The 23,284-nt window shown below is 40.7% G+C and overlaps 1 protein-coding gene and 2 non-coding genes across 3 annotated transcripts in view; 1 reads left to right on the top strand and 2 right to left on the bottom strand.

Annotated features, from left to right (window-relative positions):
* The window catches only part of dchs1b (dachsous cadherin-related 1b), a 79,191-nt gene that overhangs the window by 43,483 nt on the left and 12,424 nt on the right, over positions 1 to 23,284 (top strand). Inside the window, exons 5-14 of the mRNA XM_068331267.1 lie at positions 14,288 to 14,476; positions 15,792 to 16,023; positions 16,131 to 16,367; positions 16,529 to 17,584; positions 17,693 to 17,880; positions 18,020 to 18,116; positions 18,216 to 18,373; positions 20,365 to 20,805; positions 21,162 to 21,457; positions 21,580 to 21,695. Of these exons, the coding sequence (XP_068187368.1) occupies positions 14,288 to 14,476; positions 15,792 to 16,023; positions 16,131 to 16,367; positions 16,529 to 17,584; positions 17,693 to 17,880; positions 18,020 to 18,116; positions 18,216 to 18,373; positions 20,365 to 20,805; positions 21,162 to 21,457; positions 21,580 to 21,695 (3,010 nt within the window). The remainder of the gene's footprint in view (positions 1 to 14,287; positions 14,477 to 15,791; positions 16,024 to 16,130; positions 16,368 to 16,528; positions 17,585 to 17,692; positions 17,881 to 18,019; positions 18,117 to 18,215; positions 18,374 to 20,364; positions 20,806 to 21,161; positions 21,458 to 21,579; positions 21,696 to 23,284) is intronic.
* Positions 6,241 to 6,322, bottom strand: trnas-gcu (transfer RNA serine (anticodon GCU)). The gene has a single exon. It is a non-coding gene; the product is annotated as a tRNA-Ser (tRNA).
* Positions 8,666 to 8,747, bottom strand: trnas-gcu (transfer RNA serine (anticodon GCU)). The gene has a single exon. It is a non-coding gene; the product is annotated as a tRNA-Ser (tRNA).

Genomic DNA, 23,284 nt, shown 5'->3' with positions numbered 1-23,284 from the left:
TCTGCTGTCTAACTCCCAGCTAAACCTCTCAACTTTCATCGCCTGGCCTTCCCTCCCTCATGGGTGAAACTAATCCCAGAAGAGACAACTGACATCTGAAGAAGAGCCACCGGAATATAATTCCTATTTTCTATCACAAGCACTTCAAGCAAGACCATAAATACTATATGATAGTCTGTCACAGTCTTTATTGGTGTAGTGTTAAGTCTATTTGGCTTTCCATCTATCCCCTCTGCTTCACATCTCCAAAACACCACATTAGTTCAGCTCCCACTCTCCTCCCCTGCTATCCACCTTTCTTCACACACTTCTTATCCTAACAATTTCCATCCCTCCTGACACATGTTGTTTCCAGGACTTTTGCAGACACATCATCACCTCATCTTTCTGTATCATCCTAATCATCTCCTTCAGTCCTGACTTTTGTTAACACTTCCTTCTTTCTCCCTTTCTTTCTGGAAATGAAATAGAGGTGCGTCATGATTCACATGACCGTGCGTGCATCCTAGCGTATCCGCCAAGATATGGACTTCATTGGGAATGTTGTTGCTGCGAGTCTCTTGTTTTCTTTGATTGAGCCAAAGGCATTGTATGACATGGAAATGTAAATGAGCTAAACTTTATATGAGTTCATCAGTGCAGTTCTTCTCTTTTGTAATGACTTAAGAGAGACTGAGTGAATGATGAAAGCGGCAGATATACAGATAGCATGAAAAATGGAGTGATGAAGATAGAAAAGGCCACTCAATTAATCGCAGTCGCTCGAGGCTCATTATTTCTTTCTTTGAAGCAAAGTTTCTGTGTGTGAAGATTATTGAGCTTTAAATTATTCTTTTTCCTGTTCTATATTTGCTTTTTTTCCTCTGATCCAGTAATTATGACTTTCTGGTTCCCAACATTCAGTCAAATAGAGCGACTGTCTAAGCATTCAGCATTTCTTCAAATACCAGCGGTGTGCTTTTTCAGCTTTTTTATTGGAGACTATGGAATGGTCTGTAGTCCAGGCCCCGTCTGGCCGGTTCATGTCAGCAGTGTTTGTGCTTGAAGCTACTACTGTTCTGTACAGTGTATGTAGTGGGTCTTTATTTTGAGAAGCCATTTCCCAGTGAGTTGACTGATGAAGTGCGGACATGCAGCTGATTTAAGACTTATTTCCACACGCCTGTTGGTGTGCAACACTAACCCTTTTCTCCATCTTTTTTCTCTTGCATTCTCTTTATTTACACGTTCCTTCATCCCTGCCTGATTCGCTCCCTGCAGGAGTTGGCAGCATCTCTGACCCCAAGGCTGCATCTTGCCTAGCCAACCTGTTTTTCTTGGAAATTCCAACTGGCTGAGCTAGCCATGGAGGATGGGTTGATAAGGAGGGAGGAAAGCTACGCACATGGGCTCTAACCTCGTGCACATGAATGTGTGTTTTAATGGATGGTCTACATCACTGACAACCTGGTTTAACAAGTGTGTTTTGGGTTTTATTAGGCATCCGGTGCTCTCTTTAATCTGGTCGGTTCCCCGCTGTCTGGCTGAGCCATCGCTGTCCACACCAACCAGCTTTGTTTGTGTTGAAATCAGAGCAACGCAGAAACAAATGAGGGAGAAATTTGCAGACCCGAAGGAACAGTTAAATTTAATTCTCTCTCAAGAAAGTGATGAAAAAGCATGAGGAGTTAAAAAAAACAACAGAGAGTGAGATGAAGATGATTTTAGCAGCTTAAGTTAAAGTCCTGACAGCCACTTCTGCAAAACATTTGGGACGAGGCTTGGGTCCAAACACGCAGTGATTTAACAGGTTTTTAGGAATCAGGAATGTATTGTTCAGCACATCCTCATATTCACCATATTCACCTCATCATGAAATGAATTTGACTAGGATAGGCTTGTTCTTACCCCCCAGGATGCCTGTGAATATGTAATCACAGTGTCTAATATCCTGTCTCCACACAAAACATGTGAAGGATTTTAGGGTCTCTGTGGCTCAATTACGCAGAACTATGTAATAATGTAGACATGGTGTGTGTGCATGTGTGTGTGTGTGTGTTGTAAATGTATATGGCTCTTGAACATCCTGCAGAAAAAAGTTAATCAATAGAATTCATTAAGATGTGATTGCCTTGACTGCAAGTTGAACATTCAGCAGTTTGTGTGTCACCATCAGTGCATAGTGTGCAATTTGTGTGTGTGTGTGTGTGTGTGTGTGCGTGCGTGCATGCGTGTGCGCGTGTGTGCGTTTTAACATTATTTACTAATAATTAAATCAGAAACAAACATATGTGGCTTTAAGGTTTTTTAAGGCATGTGACAGTTTGACCTTCTCAACATTACATTTGTTAACTGTGTTTAGTTTCTTGCCATCAGCCCTGATGCTAATGAGCATTAATGCAGACAAATGAGCCTCTATATGTTTTTCTCAACAGTGGAGTGACCCATCTCTGACTCTGTGGTTCAGACTCGGGTCAGCGAGAGGCTAATCCAGTCATCATATCTGTCTATTACTCCTAACAGCAAAATCAACTTAGCTCCATTGTCCATCACAGGTCCAACATAAGCAGCTTTGCTAGCTGTGGCGTTTCCATCGTCATGCACAAGTGTGTAAAATGCACATGATCCAGGTCATGTATGGTATCTAGTGAATAAGATTTGGCCATATTCTGGTTCAAGTCCACAGCAGCAGCTCTTTTAAGTTAGTCAGTTAAAAATTGCCAGAAGCCTAATTCTCCCCTAAATAAGAATTCCTTCAAATTAGTCTTTTAAATCTTATTTTAAAACTTGTAATTCAATTATTTCAAGATATTTTTGTAAGTGAAAATCCCCTAGAGTAATTCTTGTGTCTAAATTAGTTTTCACTTAAATTTGATTTTCCAGTAAAAGAGGGTGATACTACAGCTGCAGTCATATGCAGGTCTCAATACTTAACTCATTCATTCTGAACTGGCTTTAAGTCTGTATAAAGAGTGTAGCCTTACCAGAGATGTGACTAATTTCACCCAAAAACACAGAGATTACAAACTTGTTTTTAAATTCCCTGTGTACAAACAGTTGAATGCTCTGTATCTGCAGTCAACAAGTACCATAGAAATACAACAGATGTAAACCCAGAATCCCTGGGTCTGGGTTTACATCTGGATGCTTTTGCTTTTACTGCCATCACTTTCCTGAGGAAGAGGATGCATGACCCGAAACGAGATGCAGACCTCAATGAGGAGAGGGAGAAGGTATAAAGAGTATAGATTGAGGAAACACAAACATCACACACACACACACACACACACACACACACACACACACACACACACACACACATGCATGCTGATGCTACTGGTTGAATTTCTTCTGTGTGCTTAACTAACGTATACACAAAACAAACAAAATAGATGGACTCTGTTGAATTTTGCAGTGTCACATGACTCATTTGTGTCTCCCTGTGATTAAAGCTGCCACATGTTTTCTCTCTTCAACCGTGGGGTCAAGGGTGACCGTTTACACACACAAAAACCCATCTCCGGCGGTCAAGAAACAAGAGGCCCAGCTGGCAGTTTAGTTCACCTTTGACCTTTAAAAGTCATCTTGATTTGACCACCACGTGGACACGCGTACAGACACACAGCTTGTGTTAACAGTCATCCTTGAAACTAATATTGTCAAATTACTATTTGCTTTTCATGTGGACATGTCCCAGGTTTAATTTCTGTCCAACAAAGCTGAGCTCAGTTACAATGAGAAACACACGTTGTCTCATTAGTGCGAACCTCCCACATAGCTTGTGTGTTGGTTCACAGGTCGACGCTCAAACATAAATGTTTACATCGAGAAAATTAGATTTCAACTAGCCTGGAAACCTCTACAAAAGCCTGATGTTCAACAGAAGTGGAGTTATTTTCAGTCAGTCTGATTTGCTTTAAAAACCTGTGATTTAGTTTGAATTGGAAACATATCAGTATGGAATCCTTTAAGTCAAGTTTAGCTAGATTTATGATATTGTTAGCCCCTAGACAGAGATAGTAACAGATAAATAATGTAATAAGGCTATGAGTTAAAGGTTTCCATCTGGCAACCTGCAACAGTGCCACAACCAGCACTGCTGTAGGCAAGGAATGATCTTCACAAAGAATGGTTGTGGCAATGACAAATTATATGTGGAGTTTACCCCTTTGTCTGGCTGGATGAGCCATTTTTATCTGCTTTGTTTTGAAGAGCTGGGAGTGTTGGGAAGCTGGATGCGGCTTTTCAGTGATTTGTGTTTGTTGTGCAACTCCCAAGAACAAGACTTGATTGATTTTTTAATCCATCAAAAATGCTCAAGTTGCTTTGGCATTTTATCAGTCAGTTACTTTTTCAAAAAAGACAGTGATGAAAAAAATAATCCCCCATTGTATTTCTTTTCCACCCAATTTGTCAAGGTGGATCCAGAGTTTGGGTCCTCAAGAAATTTGTTCTTCAGTGAGGGAGTTTTCCCGCCGCTGTCGCTTGTACATGATCTGGAATGTTCATTTAGGTTTCTCTGTTCTTAAAATCGATTTGAAATATCTGTCAATGTGATTAAGAGATTTATAAATTAAAGATGATTGATTGAATCGAATGTTATCTTAAATATTATATATTTATTCATTCATTCATTTTCTGAACTGCTTATTCTGCTTTCGTGGGTCACAGGGGTTGCTGGACTCTTTAAATGTCATAAAACAAATATTTTCTTTCTTGTGATGTGCATTGTTTTGGACAGTAATGGATAGGAATTTGTCATCAAAATGTGAAATAAATATGTTTAAACTTAATCCAGAATACAGATAATCATGATTCTGCATTATTCTGTTGAGATAATTCAGTTTTATTGTCCTCAGTGTTGGTGCTGACTGTATCACAGTGTCTGTGGAGGTCCCATGGGATTCCATCCAGGAAGCATGACTGAATGGGCGGAGGCCTACCAAGGCTTACAGAAACTATTTTGGTTTAGTGGAGCAAAGCCATGCAATCAAAAGGGATCAGCCTGAACCTTTGTGTCGCATGTTTAGAAGGCATTGTGTGTATCTCTATTTCAATTCGAACCATAAAAATGTTTCATCATAACTTTATCATCAGACTAATGTATTGATGTTAAGTATATTATTTAAAGCATTGTTTTCCAGAAACAACTCAAAATGTAAATATCAGAGTATTTGATTACTTATTTTCCAAAAATTTTGGTTGAGGTTCAAAACTTTTTGATGAGTCTGTGCAGTTCTGCTGATGACTGATCATTATTTACAATAATTTACGTTCCTTTTTCTCTCACAAATAGAATTATCGGTACTTAGCATCACGATTGTGTCTCTCCATAAAGCGTACAAACACAGAATGGGAGTCAAAACGTTAGACAGACTAAATAATGCCTATCAGAATAAATGAAGATATTCTTTTTCTCCAGCATGAACCCCCCCCCCAAAAAACCCCAAATATGCTTTGAAGATAAAATACTATAGTAAACCGTCACGAGTCTCAGCATGCTAACCGTCAAATTCCAGGTCCAAACTCCCAATAACTCTTAAAACAGGTTATAGACTCAGAGACTTATATAAAAAAGAGAAAATGACATTTGAGGTCAAACTCTCTCATTCTTCACCCTTTCCAGCGACTGAGAAACATCATTGTCAAACGAAGCCAATCAGAGTCAGAGTGCAGCGGGTCATGGCGATGTCATAGTATGACTTTAAAATTACCTTTGTACAGATATGTGTGATATGTGCTCTTAGAGTTCCCTCCAAGTTTGTTATGTTTCTATAGGATAAAACACTGGGATTCAGTCCCTCCAGGGACTGAGTGAAAATTCAACCAGTTCCCACAGACCATATAGTTTCACCAATATCACTCTTATCCACACACATGCACGCACGCACGCACGCACACACACACTAACACTTTTCCCCATCCTAGGAGAAAGGAGAAACAGTGCAGCAGAAACACAGATGCGTCCTCTTACTCATGTTCTGATGTTTTGTCTAGTACAAGGATTTGAAATAACCCAGTGGTGTCTCTGAGGTAACCTTGGGCCACTCATACTCAATCACTCCCACCCTCATTCATCTAGAAAGCCAACAGCTCAGCCTCACACAGTGTCGCACTGTCTAATGTCCAACTGCAGTCCGTCTCTGTGGTCCTTCAACACTATTTTCTCTTAATCTCTGGAGCAAAATCTGAACAGGCATCGTTCAATTTATATGATAGACCTTTAGCAGTCCCGAGGGGCAAATTGCTTAAAGGCTAGACCGACGAGGATGGGATTCGAACCCATGCATGCAGAGCACAATGGATTAGCAGTCCATCGCCTTAACCACTCGGCCACCTCGTCATAAACTATTTGATGTGTGTTTTTCACTTTATTTCACCATCCTATCCTTCACATTTAGCAATATATTTCAAAACTATATAAATCAGAGCTGCTGCTCCTCAAATGCCGTGATTCTATAAAGTCTCAAGGTCACATTGTTGATTTTCATAATCATACTTTAAAACACAAATGTGTTCTCCAGCTGATGTCTCAACTGTGGGTCATACTGCTTTTAACATTTGTGACATTAAAATATGTGTCTACAACTTAGAATACACTGACATTGTCACGATTGTGGGTGATGAACATGTATATTCACCCTTTTTATTCTGACAGGAGACCTTGAGCACCTCATTAGCCTCCCTCTTAGCAGATAGCGACAAAAACCCCAGGTATTTCACAGATATGCAGATCTGTTGCTCGCAGCTGCTGTGCCAGCCAGAGCGACTGTCACTGAGGCCTTCGGACACAGATGAAGAGCCGGGGTTCAAATGGCTATAAATATTTAAGAGTCAAAAATATGTATGATTTCTGTGCTCATTATGTCAGCTGTCAGTCAGTGCTTTACTTTGAAGGGAGGGGAACACACACCCGAGTTAAGAGATGCCACATTGCAGCTTTGTGGAGGATAGGATCACCACCATCCAATCCCCTGCATCTCTTATCACCCTTCAGAGTCCAGTCAGGTGATGTCATCCCTCTTTGTGTTCCTCTGTGACTGTACATCCCTGTAACTAGCTGTTTATCTGACATCCCTTTCATTCTCTTCAATGTCCTTTTGCAGGGAAGGAGAGAGCTTTTTTCTTGATACGCAGAGTTAATGGTACCAGATTTTTCATTTACACATGAAAAGACACATAAGGAAAACATAAACATTTTTTAGTATGTCTGAAACAAATTCACTTGACTTGAAATAGTGAAACTCAAACAAGATTCAGACATTAATCGTGTGACTTTGGAACAGGCTTGTGAAAACACCTGAACAACGGCTCCTGTGTCTTTTAACATTCAATCCGGCCTTAAGATAAACTTCCTAACAGGCACCACATGTTAAACTCCATGGGCTGAAATCCCAATTCTAGGTGTAGTTATTTTTTTCTCATTAAATATGAATCATGTAAAATATGTCCTGCAAAGGACATACATTTGTCAGGGACAGAAAGAGGCACTTTTAGTTGCCCTCATTATGTTCACTACTAATATTGAGATTATTTCTTCCAAATATAGAAGTCAAGCCTTCTCACTCTGTCTCCTTTACCTCCCTCCCCATCTCTTCCCTTTGGTGGTTTGATGTTCCAAATCACTTCCAGCCGTGAACTCCACATGAAAGACAGCAAGCACTTGCTGTAATAGGGTGGTGAAAGAACAAGCAACGGAGAGGACAGGAAAGGGGTGGGGGTGGGGGTGGGGGGTTCTTAAAGAGAAAGGGGTGGACAAGGGAGGACTGGAGATTGAAGGAGAAGCGAGGTGAAGTCTCAGTCCTCCTCGTTCCCATTTCAAGGTCTTGTGTTATCATTAATACAGCCTTTTGTCCCTTGCCAAACTATTTCCCTCCCCTCCTACATCCCCCTCCCTTCTCCCATTCCCTGCAATATATCTTAATTGTACCCATAGTGCCTCATCGCATCTGCAAAAGCAGGCAGACATTGATTTTGAGAGTCTAAAATGCTTCATGTGAGTATTGCAGCCCACTGGAGAGCGTAAGGAATGTGTTGGTGGAAAAAGATCAGCAAAGTTAAATGAACCTTTTAGCTCTATCTGACAGTCCATCATAGTTACTGCCTCGAAATCCAGACTCCTCCTTCAGCTTGTTGCAAAAGCTTATGTGCGATTATCAAATAATGATGCATTCGGATAAATGTCCCTCCTTTAGGTGTGCACTCTCTAAGCCAGGCCAGAATTTAGTCTTAAAATAACAAAAGAACTGAAGGAATTCACAGAATCTTGCAATTTTTATAATATCTATGTACGTGTTACAGAGATGTTAATGAACTATCCAAAGCTGTGTCATGACTTTGTACCTGTAGAGGTGACCTGTACTCTGTCTGCCATTAACATGCTGAATTACATGCTAATGTGACCTTATGAAGCCTCCACAGCAAAAACACACAAAAGGTTGACAAATTAGATCCTTGTTAACTCTTAAAATACCCCTCAGATAATCCTTCAATCTCTTCACCTCTCAATGCTTGTCATGTTCATCATCACATACGGTGTACAAACCCTCTCTATATGATCCACCAACATTAGAATGGCCTCTTTCAATCTGACAGTTTGTGTCTGGTCTCAGTCTCGTGTCCAGCCGTACTCAATGAGACGTCAGCAAATAGGGGGCCTTAGGGGGAAATTGCTTAAAGACTAGACCGACGAGGATGGGATTCGAACCCATGCATGCATAGCACAATGGATTAGCAGTCCATCGCCTTAACCACTCGGCCACCTCGCCGACTACAGAGAGCAGCAAACAATAGCAAGTGTTTGTCTCCATATTTTACAAGATACCAGTTAAAAGGACGATTCAGGTTTATGATAGCATGGATGTAGTTTTCATAGCTTAATATGATGTTAATTTCTGAGGTCTGGAACAATGGCTTCCATAAAAATAAGTCTGTCAAATAAGTCACAATAATAATACTACAAGTACAAATGATGACAGAATCTATTAAAATAAAATCCAAATTGTAATAAATTTGAATAACCTTTTGATTCTGCACATAGTGGTACAGCATTATACGCACGTGATGAGGGTGATGATGATGATGTTTTGGGAACATCGAAATAGCATTTTTAACCCAAACAATTATCTACATTGAGCAGCTTTTGCTATGAGCGTCGACAGAATCTCTCACCCTCTCTTTCATGGGAAACTATAAAAAGTCAGAGCCGGTGCAGCTGCACCCGGGAATCCGTGTGCCGTCTCGCTCTGACACTAAATGATGTTTTACAGAGACAAACTGCAGGGCCCTGGATCCACCTGGACCAGCGCCTACATCTGGAGAGGATAAGCGCAGAGGTGAGGAAAGGGAAGCAGCGATACAGTAGAGCAAAGGGGAGAAGAGCCGTGAGCGCAACAGAAAAGGAAGGGGTGAACAAGGACAAGACAGAAAATAAAAGTAATCCAGCATAGAATGAAGAAAACCTGGAACAAGTCACTCTTGTGATTTTATAAATGTTCGAGCAGATGTTGGCCCACTGGTATAATTTTCCACTACCTGTTAATCTGCACCCCATTATAGACAGGAGACCACTCCTCTGCAGAATTAAACACTACTGACAGATGACCATGGGTGATGTGTGTGAGCATCAGGTTGCCCATAAGAAAGGTTTGGTGTGTGTCTGTGATCTAAGTGGATCCTTGGCGACCCATCCACCCCATGTGTCTACAGAGGGAGAATAAGATGGACAATGACAGTCTACAACAGAGTTGAAAGGCAGAGGGACAGAAAGAGAGAGTGGCTGTGAAGACGAGGGAAGCAAATGACTGATGAGGTCTGGATCTCTGCTAATGCTCCTTTGAGTAATTGCTCCTCTACTGTCCCAGCCAGGGATGAATGGCCCTCCACGGACAAAAAGCTCCGAGCTCGGGTCCTGGCTGGATCCAATACTCGGCACGCTCTTCATGACTGTTTTTCACATATTCCCTACCTGGCTGATGTGTGCTGCGTGAGCCCGTTTCTTTTAGCAGATATATAGTAGTTGGTAAATTTACTACACACAACAGGAAAACCAAATTACTCTACAAAAATCTCTTGCTGGAATCATGCTGGAACAAATTATGCTTCATGTATTTCAAGCTCAGTTGACTGATGGATGATGAACTGAAAAGTGTGGCCATTTTTTTCCACTAATAAATGCATTGAAATGCCAGTTTGTATCTTCAAAGTAAAAATGAAATGATGCAGTTCTCAGACAGAGTTTAATGTGTGCTATTATTTACATGCAAGAAAACTGAGCAGTGTTCCTAATACGTGATATAGACTGAAAACAGGCGGATTGGCTGAATGATATTACTAATTTTAGCAACCACCTGCAAGATTTTTTTTATTTAGGGGTTTCTCTGTAACAGTTCATTATATTTGAGTGTATATAATTTTGAGCCCTTTGTTTTTTATTCTTTCACTGCCTTTCATGTTGAGCAAATTTGTTTTACACATGCTTTTCCCGAGAGGGAAAATAAAGTGCGTTTCTTTCTTTCTTTCTTTCTCTTCTGTCTTTTAAATTGTGCGATCCCATTCGGTAGGATACGAGAACTCTGCTACAACAACGACCATTGTTGTGCCGGTTCGTCCATTTACCTTAACCTGTGTTTACTTAGCGTTGCCACAAACCATTTTCCAATTTGAGCCTTAACCTCGGCATTCTGCTCTTCCTAGCCAGCTATTACTTTTTGATTCATGACTGTCGAACCACCTCAATGAAACAAGTGAAACTCTTATCTGTAAATGTTGCATTACTTACCATAATTTATGTTGTTTAGAAGTTCTTCAGTTGTCCGCTTCAACTAAGATGTTACTAAAACATGAAAAAACACATTGTAACACCTAGAACACTCCACCATAGACCATACACTCGTATCCAAAAGTTGATTTTATCGTAAAAGATCCACAAACTTGGAAGCTCTACGCATGGGTATAAATGAGCACAAGAGAGATTTATTTATTTAGAAATGTAAGCTTCTGCCTCTGTAAGTGGATATGCAGTGAAATGTTTATCATGATGATGATGATGATGATGATGATGATGATGATGATGATGAGGAAAAGGTGTTTAGAGCTATGCTCGGCTGGCTGGTCATGGAAGAGAGACGAGACTCCAACGTGGGAGGAAATCTTCCTCAACAAACACCCTCATCTGGCCAACGGATCTCTTAATTTAAGAAGACAAGTCAAAGTCTCTGTTTTCATGAGATTACATTATTGGATAAGAACTGTGCTACTTTCTTTATTTGAAATATACAATGTAAGTGGAGGAGAGTGTAGCAAACTGGGTGTTTGTGGTATTGGATTGACTTGTTGGTTTGATCCCAACCTTCTGGCCTGTACAGTGTGAACTCAACACTGGTGCTGTGCTGTCAGATGGATTGACAGGAGGAAAATGTACTGATGACAGAGTTGATCCTTACCAGCTTCTGTTTTTACAGAAGGTTTGATGCGATTTTCTACTGCTATGCATTTCAAAACGCTTGTGGTTTGGCAATGCTTTCATGTGTTCTGACCTTGGGTGTTTATCTTTGTGTCTGTATTGTTCCGCTGCATCTTTTTTATGTTCCGCTGAGGTTCTCATGTCTGGAACCATGTAACCACTGTTCTTTATGTAGTGTGTTGCAACAGAAAAACTCAAATCATCATAGCTTTTATTTTACAGCTCCCAAGGTTTCCAGGAAAATGTGCTTGCATAAGCCTTTTCTTATTACAAACGTGTTTGTGTTGAATATTTTTACACCATGAAGAATCCATACCATACGGTGAAGGGATTTTGAATTTTAGTGAGTCTGCACATAAGCCTCTGTCCAGTTGAAATATGTACAGAACATATTATAGAAACTGTGGTCAACCCCTGCATTTCATATAGAGTACACCTAAAAAACTCAGTGATACCTAGATACGGGAACGCCTTTGCTGTTCCTTGTTGATCTATAGACTCTGTGGAGCAAAGACCAAGGTGAGGATGAGGTCACCCTATATCCAGGTGGACGGTCATGGGCCGTTAAGCTTTGTTAATTAGATTTAGTGAAAAGGACGGGGTCATCATGTATGTGAGTGTCCGTGTATGTGTGAACATGTACACATCCATCCAGCGCCCATCCCCACAGGTGGTTAATCCATTTCAAAAACTCAAAGTGATATGAGGAGCCGCCACACATGAGGCTAGATCCCTTATATAGTGTTAGTCTCAACAATGTTACTCTTTGGGAAATCCCAGCAATGATCCAAAAGCCCAGCTGTAAACACTAGCCACAGGAAGAGGTACAGAGTGACCCCTGTTGTGAAACCACAAACGTCTAGCCATGGTAATGCTACAATTAAGATCCCTGCTGTAATATTCCCTTGTTTTAATGTCCTGTAGGAGTAGTATGTCAAGGTGACAGCATTTCTGCCTGTCTGTAGATTGTGTGATGGTGATGTGTTAGTCTGATGGGAACAAGGTTGTGTCTGGATATCTTCTATGGTGACCAGAGAAGTTTCAGATGCCTTTTGTTGTTTTTCAATTTCTTACTTCAAAGAGGAATTCATTAGAAGGGAAAACCAAATGGGAAAGCAGTGAATGTGCAGTTGAAGAAGCAGATATATGAGGGTATTACAGCAGTCTGGAACAAGTGATGGCCAGGAGAGCTACTCGTTTAACTACTTTTCTGTGTAACTAGGTGATCACCTCTTTTCTCAATCAAGTCGCTTTTCATCTTGGATCATTTATGGATTAATTTATGACATCCAGATCATTTCAAGATGAACTACAGAAAATTATTACAATGCAAAATTTTTATAATGCAACTAATGCAACTTGTTTGCTGTTGTTGAGTTCATGGTTTTTTTGTTTTTCAATCCCATTTATAGGATATTGATTTGTGAGTTGAATGTCACAACCTAGTTTTAGACTGGAAGTGGAATAGGAAGTAAAAGTGAAGTTTCAGTTTCTAGGTTAGATATAGCTGTGGTCAAGAATCAGAAAAGTCCGTAAAAATTGAATAAAGCCCATAATCAATGAACCTTAGATTATGGTTAAAGGCATCATCCAAGAAAACGATAGAAAAAGGGGAATGAGGAAAGGAGTATAATGAGCTGCAGGAAAGAACAAATCACAAGTGAAAACAATCAGATGATCACACATATGGGAATGTGCACAAGAAATATAAGGGTCAAAAGATGACAAGGAAAACAAACCTTCAAAATAACACATATATTTAGCCAAAAATCTAGAATAGAATCTGGAAAAAGTTTCCTCTGTTTTTCTGAAACTTCTATAAATGTTTTTTAGGAAATGAAACTCCTCATATATCTCACTGTTGACAAATATGATGAATGTTAGAGAGAGTAATTTCATGAAGCCTACTTAATCTTGGCTCACCTCCAGCATGTTGAGATCTGAGAGGGGGGTGCTGCTTTTAACAAGGACCATAAATGCCACCAAAAAATGTTTTGCACCAGTATAAAAAATGCTGTCAAAGAATACAGAGGAGACTTCCCATTTGCAAGGATTTATGATTGTTTCGATACGTTTAGTATATGCATACAATGTGTGTATGTGTGTGTGTGTGTGTGTGGGGGGGTATCCATGTGTGTCTGTCTGTGAAATTGAAAGAAAGATGTTAGTCAGATGAGACAAATGAGGTCAAGGGTCTGTTCAAGACCTCTGCCTGTTGTGAGACCTCATGTAAACAATTTTAAGCCCTTTGTGGGAGAAATGTGGAGAAAAAGGTTTCTTGTCTGAGGTTCATCTAAACTTGATTTTCAAATTAGTCAGTCTGTCTCTTGCGTAAACGCTGGTTGAATACAGGTTGTATAACTTCACCCTCCATCATTCTGTAGTCTTTGTTGACCCCTGAACCAGTCTGAATATCTCTGTAAAAACCTCTCCTGTCCCCTGTTTGACTAAAGTTCTTTATCCATAGCAACCCTCACCCGCCCGCTGTCTCTATACCAGTTTTTAGAGGCAAAACATGTTTTTGTATGTTAACATACCTTATCTGTGATCTCAGATGGTCACTTTTTTATATCATCCTGGAAATCATAACAAGTAGTGCTATGGTGTGTAATATTTGGACAGATGTATGGGCCTGTGAAATAACTGTATTAATGGACAGTATTGTGACAACAGAAAGGCCCCCAGCTCGTATATAACAGCGATGACACATGTAAGTTGTCTCTCATGTAGAGTTCCTTCCCTGCTGGGCGTGTTCATGGGATGCTTTTTGGATTCCGAAACTTTCACAGGCTGTTTGGCACCGGTGGACCATCCATGTCTTAAATCATGCCTTTTCTCCCTCAGGTGTCAGCCACAGATGAGGATCGTGGTTCCTTTGGCGCTCTATCCTACACCCTGGGTTCCAGTTCAGGAAGCACAACACCAACCCACTTTACCATAGACAAGGTCTCTGGACAGATTTGCACCCGTACAACTCTGGACCGGGATGAGGGATTGGACAAGTTTGACTTGACCGTCACTGCAACGGATGGAGTAGGTTCCTTTAAACCCTAACCTCTAAGAAATGGAAATAATTTTGTTTATTATGTCTTAATATTAACATAAAGTACAAGCAGGGAAATAAAACGCCCTTAACTGTTAAATGTTTTAAGAAAGGCTTCTGAACATGACCAAAATCTTCTAATAAGGATAATTTTGAAGCGGTATTACTACTTGACCAAACAAATTTCTTGCTCCATACATAATTTTCCTAATCAAAGATTCGAGCTGAATTCAAACCAAAGGTGTATGAAGTTAGAATAAATTTCATCAAAGAAGCAGGTTCCAAGAAAACATCCTGTTTCTTTAAGTGCCTTCAAACAACTCAAGGGGAACCTGGTGGCATGGCAAAGCGATCAGAGCAAATAATGGGGAGTATGGAAGGAAAAAGGTAAAGAAGTAGGAAAACAGATTCAAAAAGGTTTTGGAGAAGTTCTTAATGTGAGGTACCATTTACATGATGCCTTACGTAAACCACAACTACACACATTCTCTTATCCTCCCAGTAGACTTTAGCATGTATAAAGCATTAAGTAATCACACTACATGCTTCAAAATTCCACGTGGCACAATAGAAAAAAAAAGATTTGTGTACTTATTATATAAAGAAATAGAATATACTGAACGTAACCATTAATATTGAAGTATTTGTATTAATTAGTGTAGTAGTGTTCAAACAGTATTCACACTTCAGTCATTCTAATTTAGCTCCGGACTGAATTCAGGCCTATAATTTACCACCCAGCTTTTGTGATTCGTCTTCTCTCTCACCCTAGCACATTCCCAGTTCATCTGGTATTTGTTCCTTTTCAATTGGCTGTCCCTTTTTTTATGAACCCATAAAAGGAGTCGGCATGTACAGTTTAATGAGTGCAAACTTTACTCTTCGCTGACCAATGCATATTGCAGTTGATTGGATCCATACATTAGGCATCTTCCACAAAGAATTCATGCTTTCATCTAGACATCTGCTATTTTCACTGTGCAACATAAATCTATTGTTAGAGCTTCGCATGCAAGTGCTGGACACTTTTCACCAAGGGATTGAAGGCAAATTAAATATTATACTCTTGATACACAGTGTAGGAAGGTTGGGAGGCAATGTTTTAACTAATGAATTATTGTCATGATTTAGTCTTCCTTTGTCTCAGTAGACTGGTCAGATCATTGTGGCATTTGTGCCACATCTGCTCATGCTGCCCTGGTTGCTTTGCTTGCTTCCTTTCATTTGCTTTGATAGCTGCAATGTCATTTTAGTGCACAAATCTAGAATCAAATCTAATCTAATGTCAATTGTTTTTATTTTCAGGGTGGCTTGAGCTCAGTAGTTCAAGTCCGGGTCTCCGTCGTGGACATCAATGACAATCGGCCAGCCTTCTATCCAGTCCTTTACACAGTCAGTCTCAGTACCCATAGTGCCCCAGGAACATCCGTGGTAAAAGTAACGGCGAATGACCCTGACGCTGGGGAAAATGGCCGGGTGACTTACCGCACGGTACCGGGCGGAGGCTCTGCTTTCTTCACTCTCAACAAAGACACAGGTATCTGTATTACTTATCCACACATGCTGAGTAAACATAGATTATTGCTAAATTAAATAGAAGGTTAAAAAGTAAATTTGCATTTACTTACCTTTCTTCCTCTACAGGTGTTATTTCTCTGTCTCGCTCACTCCATGGCAAAGCCAACACAGTAATCTCCATGGTCATATCGGCAGAGGATGGAGGCGGTCTGACTGCACCAACCAATGCCAGGGTAAATGTGAGTGTGGTTGGCGGCTCAGTGACGTCCCCTGTGTTTGAACAGGCCCAGTATTTCTTCACTGTGTCTGAGGGCGTCCTCAGGGGGACGGCAGTAGGAGTAGTCCGTGCTGTGGTCAAGACAGGTGAGGAATCATTGCTTTCACTACTTCTGTTGGAGTTTCTTCTGTCAATGATTCAGGCCTCAATGCGTGCAATTTTGCCACACTTATCCCTTATCCCTGTCAGTGTTTTTCTTTCTCTATTTCATTTTACGTCTTTTGTTGTCTTCCTGTTCTACCCGCAGGTGGTTCCAAGGATGTCTCATACTCCATCTCTTCTGGAGATCCAGAAGGTTACTTCATAGTTGATAGTGCCTCTGGTACCATCCGCACTGCCCTTCCTTTGGACCATGAAACCTGCTCCAGTCTTGAGCTGGAGATCCAGGCACGATCTGGCTCTCCTCCATCATATGGAACCAGCCGAGTACGAATTACAATTTCAGACGTCAATGACAATACCCCTACCTTCCATCCTTCCTCTTCAGAATCCCTTCTTATACCTGAGGTCACCAAAATGGGCACTATTATCTACACCATTCAGGCCACCGACAAAGACTCAGGTCATAACGGCCAGCTCAGTTTCGATCTGGTTTCTGCTGGGGCAGCTGGTAGTGTTGGCCAGCGAACATTTGGTGTTGACCGGGGCAGTGGAGAGGTGCGTCTGATTGGGAGTCTGTCATACGAAAGTGTCCCACGATATGACCTTCAGGTAGTTGTCAAGGATGGAGGGGCACCTCAGCTTAGCTCCACCTTCACTCTTGTGGTCCACATCCAAGCGCAAGATGCACAAGGTCCCAACTTTGACACCCTGACCTACCGTGTGGAGCTTCGAGAAAACACACCTCTCAACACCCGTTTCCTCCAGGTTCGAGCACTCAACACAGAGGCTTCAGGAAGTGATGGAAGCTCCTCATCTTCTTCCTCCTCCATTTCCTACCGACTCAGACCTGACGGCGATGCTGCTGGTTTTGGCATTGTACCAGATAGTGGTTGGCTCTTTGTTCGTAGCTCTCTTGATCGAGAGGTCAAAGACATGTACCTGTTGACCATCCTGGCCACTTCAAGCCCAGGAGGGGTGGGTCGAACTGGCAGTGCAACAGTCAGGGTGACTGTAACTGACGAGAACGACAATTCCCCAAGACTAAGCCAGGAGAGGGTGTTCCTGGCTGTCAGAGAAAACCTCCTGGCAGGGACAGGCTTTGGCAGGGTAACTGCAACCGACAGAGATGCAGGGCTAAATGCTCGTCTCAACTACAGGCTGCTGCACGTGAACAGGCATTTTCAAATGAACTCACAAACAGGTGAGATTTCCTTTGTCAGGATTTGCTTTGTCAAATAAATGAAGATTTCCATTTCGCCTTAAATATTGTAAGTGATGCAGTCTAAGTCTGTCTGTCCTACTTTTTAAGGTGAGATCAGTACCCGCCTTGCTCTGGACAGAGAGCAGCAGTCCAGTTACCAGCTTGTTGTGGTCGTGCAAGATGGAGGTACGCCTCCACGTAGTGCTACTGGCACTGCTCACATCACTGTGTTGGATGAAAATGACCATGCGCCTATTTTCACTCATACCAGACCGGACAGGGAGTTGCTCCTTCAGGTGAGAAAGACAAATCAGTTCTAACCCATGCCATGTTAGTTTATTTGTATTTTAAAATTTAAAATCTAATCCCATGCTGTATGAGGAATCATCCATACTTTAGAAAGACATCAAGATGAACAATCTTTCTGTAATGTAGGTGGTGGAGGGTCTTCCATCAGGGACAGCCCTCAGGACTTTGACAGCAAAAGACCCAGATGAAGGAGAAAACGGGACCATATACTACTCTTTATCGGGTAAGTACGTTTCTAGCATGTCCCTTTACGTTCACTTATAATCGTTCAAGTTAGCATTTAGCTTCACTTTGAGCTTCATCTGTGTTCCATCTTCTGAAGGCCCCAGAGCAGAGCGTTTCTCTCTTAACCCGACCAGTGGTGAGCTGAGAACTGCTTCCCCCCTCAGATGGGCGGAACGGACTGAGTACACCCTCACAGTAACCGCTGCCGACCGTGGCACGCCAGGCCTCAGCTCCACATGCACGCTAAAGATACAGGTAAACAAAGGCTGTAATTCCTCTCATCCATCCTCATTGCAAAGCACTTTAGTGTGTCTCAAGTGACCAAACCTAAAACTGTCACATCTACGCATTAAGTCAGTTCTTTTGCATTCCTTGCTGTGAATAATTCTTTCAAACTGTGTGTGAAAAGAACGGTATGATGTCAAAGGAATTGGAAATGGAGGTAAATATGAGAAGGAGAGAAACTGAAGCTGTGCCTGTACAAACAAAAGCATCTCTCCAAACTAGTGTGTGTTTCCTGCACAAGAAGTTAGTGGGTAACCAAAACTCAAGGTGAGAAACCCTGAGCTGCAGGAGGGAGGTGGTCTTTACTGAGTTATTGTTCTGAACTTTTTGTTGGGGGGTCAACCTTGCACTTCAACACACAATATCAGGAATTCAAAAAGCGGGGTCTGCCATAGACGTATTTCGATGGAAAATGATGCTGGTTTGCTTTAACTGTCAACCTTTGAGCTCTGTGATTTTATGTGACGTGATTTCAAAAAAGGAGAAGGCTGCTAATTACAGTAGGAACGTTTGCCTTAGATTTTGCCTGTGCTCTGCTTGTGCAATACTGAGATTAGGCAGAGAGGAAACAGGCACCTTGGAATCAAATGCTCCCAGATGAGATCTGATGAAAGCCAGCTGCATCAAATCGCTCAGAGAGAAGGAGAATACACCACTGTACAGGAGCAGGCAGTGACACATGCACGCACTCGCTACGGCGACACATACAAGAACTCTTGTGAGCTCAAATTTCCACATAATGATTATGAGATATCATTTCACCTAGGTATGAGTGAATTCAGACACAAGGATAGTGTGCCATACACCTCAAATATTACAGTACATACATTGTCTAACTTGTACAGGAAAAGGGCACTGGTTGAAAGAAAAAGAAAGAGAAATTGCAGTAGTTTAAAAGTGAGTTTTAAAATAATTGAAATCCTAATTTGTACTAGAGTAAATTTTATAAATTGGAAAATGTCTTTTGTAGTCTTTAGTCCCCCTGTCACCTTCTATGAGCAAAAATACTTTGCAAAAATGTCACAATGGTCAGTTTAATTTATTAAAGTGCTCATTATCTCTCGATTTCCAAATCCCTATAGTAGAAATTCAGACAAGAATATGGGCTGTGGTTGTAGTTTCTGTGTTTAAAAAGTACGAGTCAGCAACATGTGGTTTTTAGTGCATAGCATCACGTTCATTGCAGTCATACGAGGTTAAATTATGCACATTGTCAACTTCACCTTCCTTGTTGTCTAGTTTAATCCTTGCTATTTATTTTTGGTAAAAACATAGGAGGGATCCATTTTACCGTAATAGATCGTAGAAATGAAAGTGAGAGGGGACATGCATCTATTTGATGATGAACACTCGCTTGTTAAAATTTCCTCTTGCTTTCTAGCTTCAGAGCTCTTTGATTTGTCCCAGAGCAACACTGAACCCAAAGGCTGATGCTCAGAGCGGCAAAAACCCTTAAGCATGCATTTATTTCTCATCGGACCAGACTGCAGCACATGGAGGCTGCACTTATTGTTCTGCATTATTTGAACTGGGAAATTTACTGTTTTCCCTCCCATTAGACCATTCATTATTTTGTTACAGATCACAAACTCTGACTCTCATCTTAATGCCAGACTGCTGTAGTATCAACCCTAGTTACTGGAAGTCTTCGCACACAATGAGAAAACCTATGAGGGTTATTATAGCAATAGCAACCAAACAGAAACAGACTACAGCTCAAGGCTATGCTTAGGGATGGACTTGGATCCTTTATTGCCTCCAGGATACAAAGTGAAATCAGATCCAATAACATACAAAGAACGGTAGTCACCTTGACCCTTTTTTTTCTTACTTGATATTGAAAAGTTTTCACAGTGATAATTTGCATGACATGATCTGGATTATCTTGAATGTATGAAGACATTCACAATGAATACTGCATTAGAATGAGCTTTTTTTTATCCTGGTGTCATTTCCTTCAGGTTCTCAGCTCTTCTGGGTCCAACAACAAATCCAACATGCTCTCCATGATCCTGAACACAGTTGAAGGTGCTGCTCCAGGCTCCATCATTGGCTCTGTCCGGACACATGACCAACAGGAATCTTCAACAATGGAAGGCCTAGTAACATACCTGGTGGTGGGGGGCACGGACCGAGATGGGACTTTCATGGTGGACCGTTTAAAGGGCGATGTGTACCTGGTGCGCGACCTCGACTTTGAGAAGGGGTCGACTTATACACTCCACATCGAGGTTTCTGACTTCTCCCAGGCATTTCCCAGCAGCTACCTGGTGCAGTTGGATATCAACGTTCAGGATAGCAATGACCATACCCCCCAGTTCACAGAAGATCCTGTTACCATTGTGATCCCAGAGAATATAGAGCCAGGAGCTTCCATATATTCATTCCAGGCTTTGGATCAGGTTGGAAACTAAATTATTAATTTCATTGTTGATTGAGGTGTTTATAATGATTATTCAATGTGTTATCATAAAACAGGAACAAAAGAAATACTCTACAATAAGCTCAAGATGTATTTTAAATGATAAAAATGTTTTTGACTGTTTTTCCATCAGTAATTTTGATATATATATATATAGTAATTTTGATATATATATAGTAATTTTGATATATATATAGTAATTTTGATATATATATAGTAATTTTGATATATATATATATATATATATATATATATATATATATATATATATATATATATATATATATATATATATATGTTTGTTTTGTTTTTTAATTATTATTATTTTTTTTTTAGGATGGCAGTGGACCCAACAGTGAGCTGCGTTACTCCATTGAACATTACTGGCCTGAGCTACCTGACCTCCTGACCCTCGATCCCTCCACTGGAGTCCTTACTCTTGGGCAGAAGTTGGACCGTGAATCGACGCCGTCCCTCTACCTCGTGGTTCGGGCCACAGATCAGGCAGTGGATCCGTCCCACAGGCGCTGGGGTTCGGTCACTGCCCGTGTGTTTGTAACAGATGAAAATGACAACCCTCCAGTGTTCAGCTCACCGTCGGCCGTCAGCGTCATGGAGGATCAGCCTGTAGGGTGAGTTAAATGTTTTCCTGTAACTTGTTTTTGCTTTCTCTGTGCATTATCCTGCCATTGCTTTGATAAGTTTTAATAGTATATATAATATAATATAAAAATTGTTTGTGTCTTTCTTAAAGGTATGTGATTGTGTATGTGATGGCTCGAGATGAAGATGAAGGAGAAAACGGCAGAGTTTCATACAGAATCCAGTCAGGCAACAGTGCAGAGCGCTTCAGTCTGAATCCCAACACTGGTAAGCTTGCATTTACAATATGAGACACAGCTTCTTCAAACATAGTAGTATTGCCATGAAGTTACAGGGTCTGTGCAAACTGGAGATCCGCCATGAATACCCGATTTACACTCCATCAAGAGTCAATCGAGCAAAATCCACATCTTTTCATCCATTTACAGACCTGCTTTGAAATATTTAAATCAGTGGGAGTAGTATGACTTTTTCTTTGGCATTTCATGATTGATAGATTATCGCCATCCCACCCATAGAAGCCCCTTGAATGAATAAAACTTTCCAGAAGATGATAATTATCCTGACTGAAGTATTACATTTACAGGGTCCCAACTGCTAAAACACTCATGACCCTTATAGCCCCCTTTAATAAACAGTCTTTCAATAACAAGAGAAGCAATGTTTCACATGAATAATGTTTTGGTATTCTTTTCTTGATATATTTGTTCATGGGAACCAATTTGGGATGTGGACAACCTTTGATATCTTATATGTGTATGTGCAATCTCAATGTCATCAGAGTTGGGTGGTGTGGGCATGCTCAGGTCTGCCTGTGATGGGATTAAGAGCCTTAAGTTGGACCTTAATGTATCTTCCAGATGGAAGAAAGTCTTTACTTCATTACTGTCAAGTATCTGGTGTATTTAGAAAGGGGTGATTTCATTTCTGCTTTGTTTCACAGACTGTTGGAGTTAAGCCTATGGCTGATAACATCTATAATAAAGGATTAGCTTTTTTTTTTTTTGACATTTTTGTTCATGCTGTCCGAGAGCACTGGAAATGAATGACATACAATTTCTTCTATCATTAAATCTATGTTGTTGATATAGAAACAACCAAATAGATATGAACAGTGTATTAAATGAAAATATTAATCACTCAGTCATGGTAAATGGGTCTCAATGGACCAACCTGGTTAAATTAAAATTAAATTCAGTTAAATTAAGACCTTCAGTGTAGCAGATTGTATGTTTTTAAACATGTTTGACGTGTTCAGAAACATTCAAGTAAAGTTGCATTGCATTAAAGTTGCATTAAAGCCTATCCCGAGATATTGAAGCTATATTAGTGATGCAGTCCTGGCTGCAGAGGATAAAACAGTACAGAATGTGATTGGCTTCTGTTTGACTGAAGTATGTGTGCGTGCAAAATATCACAAGAACATCTGATCCTCAGCTTCACAATGCCAACATTCAGTGTACAATGTATGCATTTGGCCTGCTGCATCGTTTATAAAGTACAATTGGGACCATTTGCCATCTGTCTGACATGCACACACACACATACATATTTCCTTTCCTTTGGCTGACCTCACTTTCAGTGGGAGCAAAACTGACACCAGAAAAGAGGTGATTTGCTGTGATTTTCAGAAAACACTGGCTAATGCTAACTAGAAAAATATTCATAAAGTACAAAAAATAGCATAAGAAGCTATAGAGAGGCCATGGTAATAAGTAGTTTGTCATACTATGGATTCTCTGGCTTTTCTTACACGAGGTTTTTCTATCACTGAGCAACGCACTAATTCACATTTTGGTGCCAAAATAGATGGGTGCAGCCGGTGTGAAGTCGCCGTAGGCTTTCTCACCTACTAT

The sequence above is a fragment of the Antennarius striatus genome, chromosome 13 (assembly GCF_040054535.1).
Source record: "Antennarius striatus isolate MH-2024 chromosome 13, ASM4005453v1, whole genome shotgun sequence".
Lineage (NCBI taxonomy): Eukaryota > Metazoa > Chordata > Actinopteri > Lophiiformes > Antennariidae > Antennarius > Antennarius striatus.
Note: the sequence above shows the minus strand (reverse complement) of the source record. Positions and strands in the feature narration are given on the sequence as shown.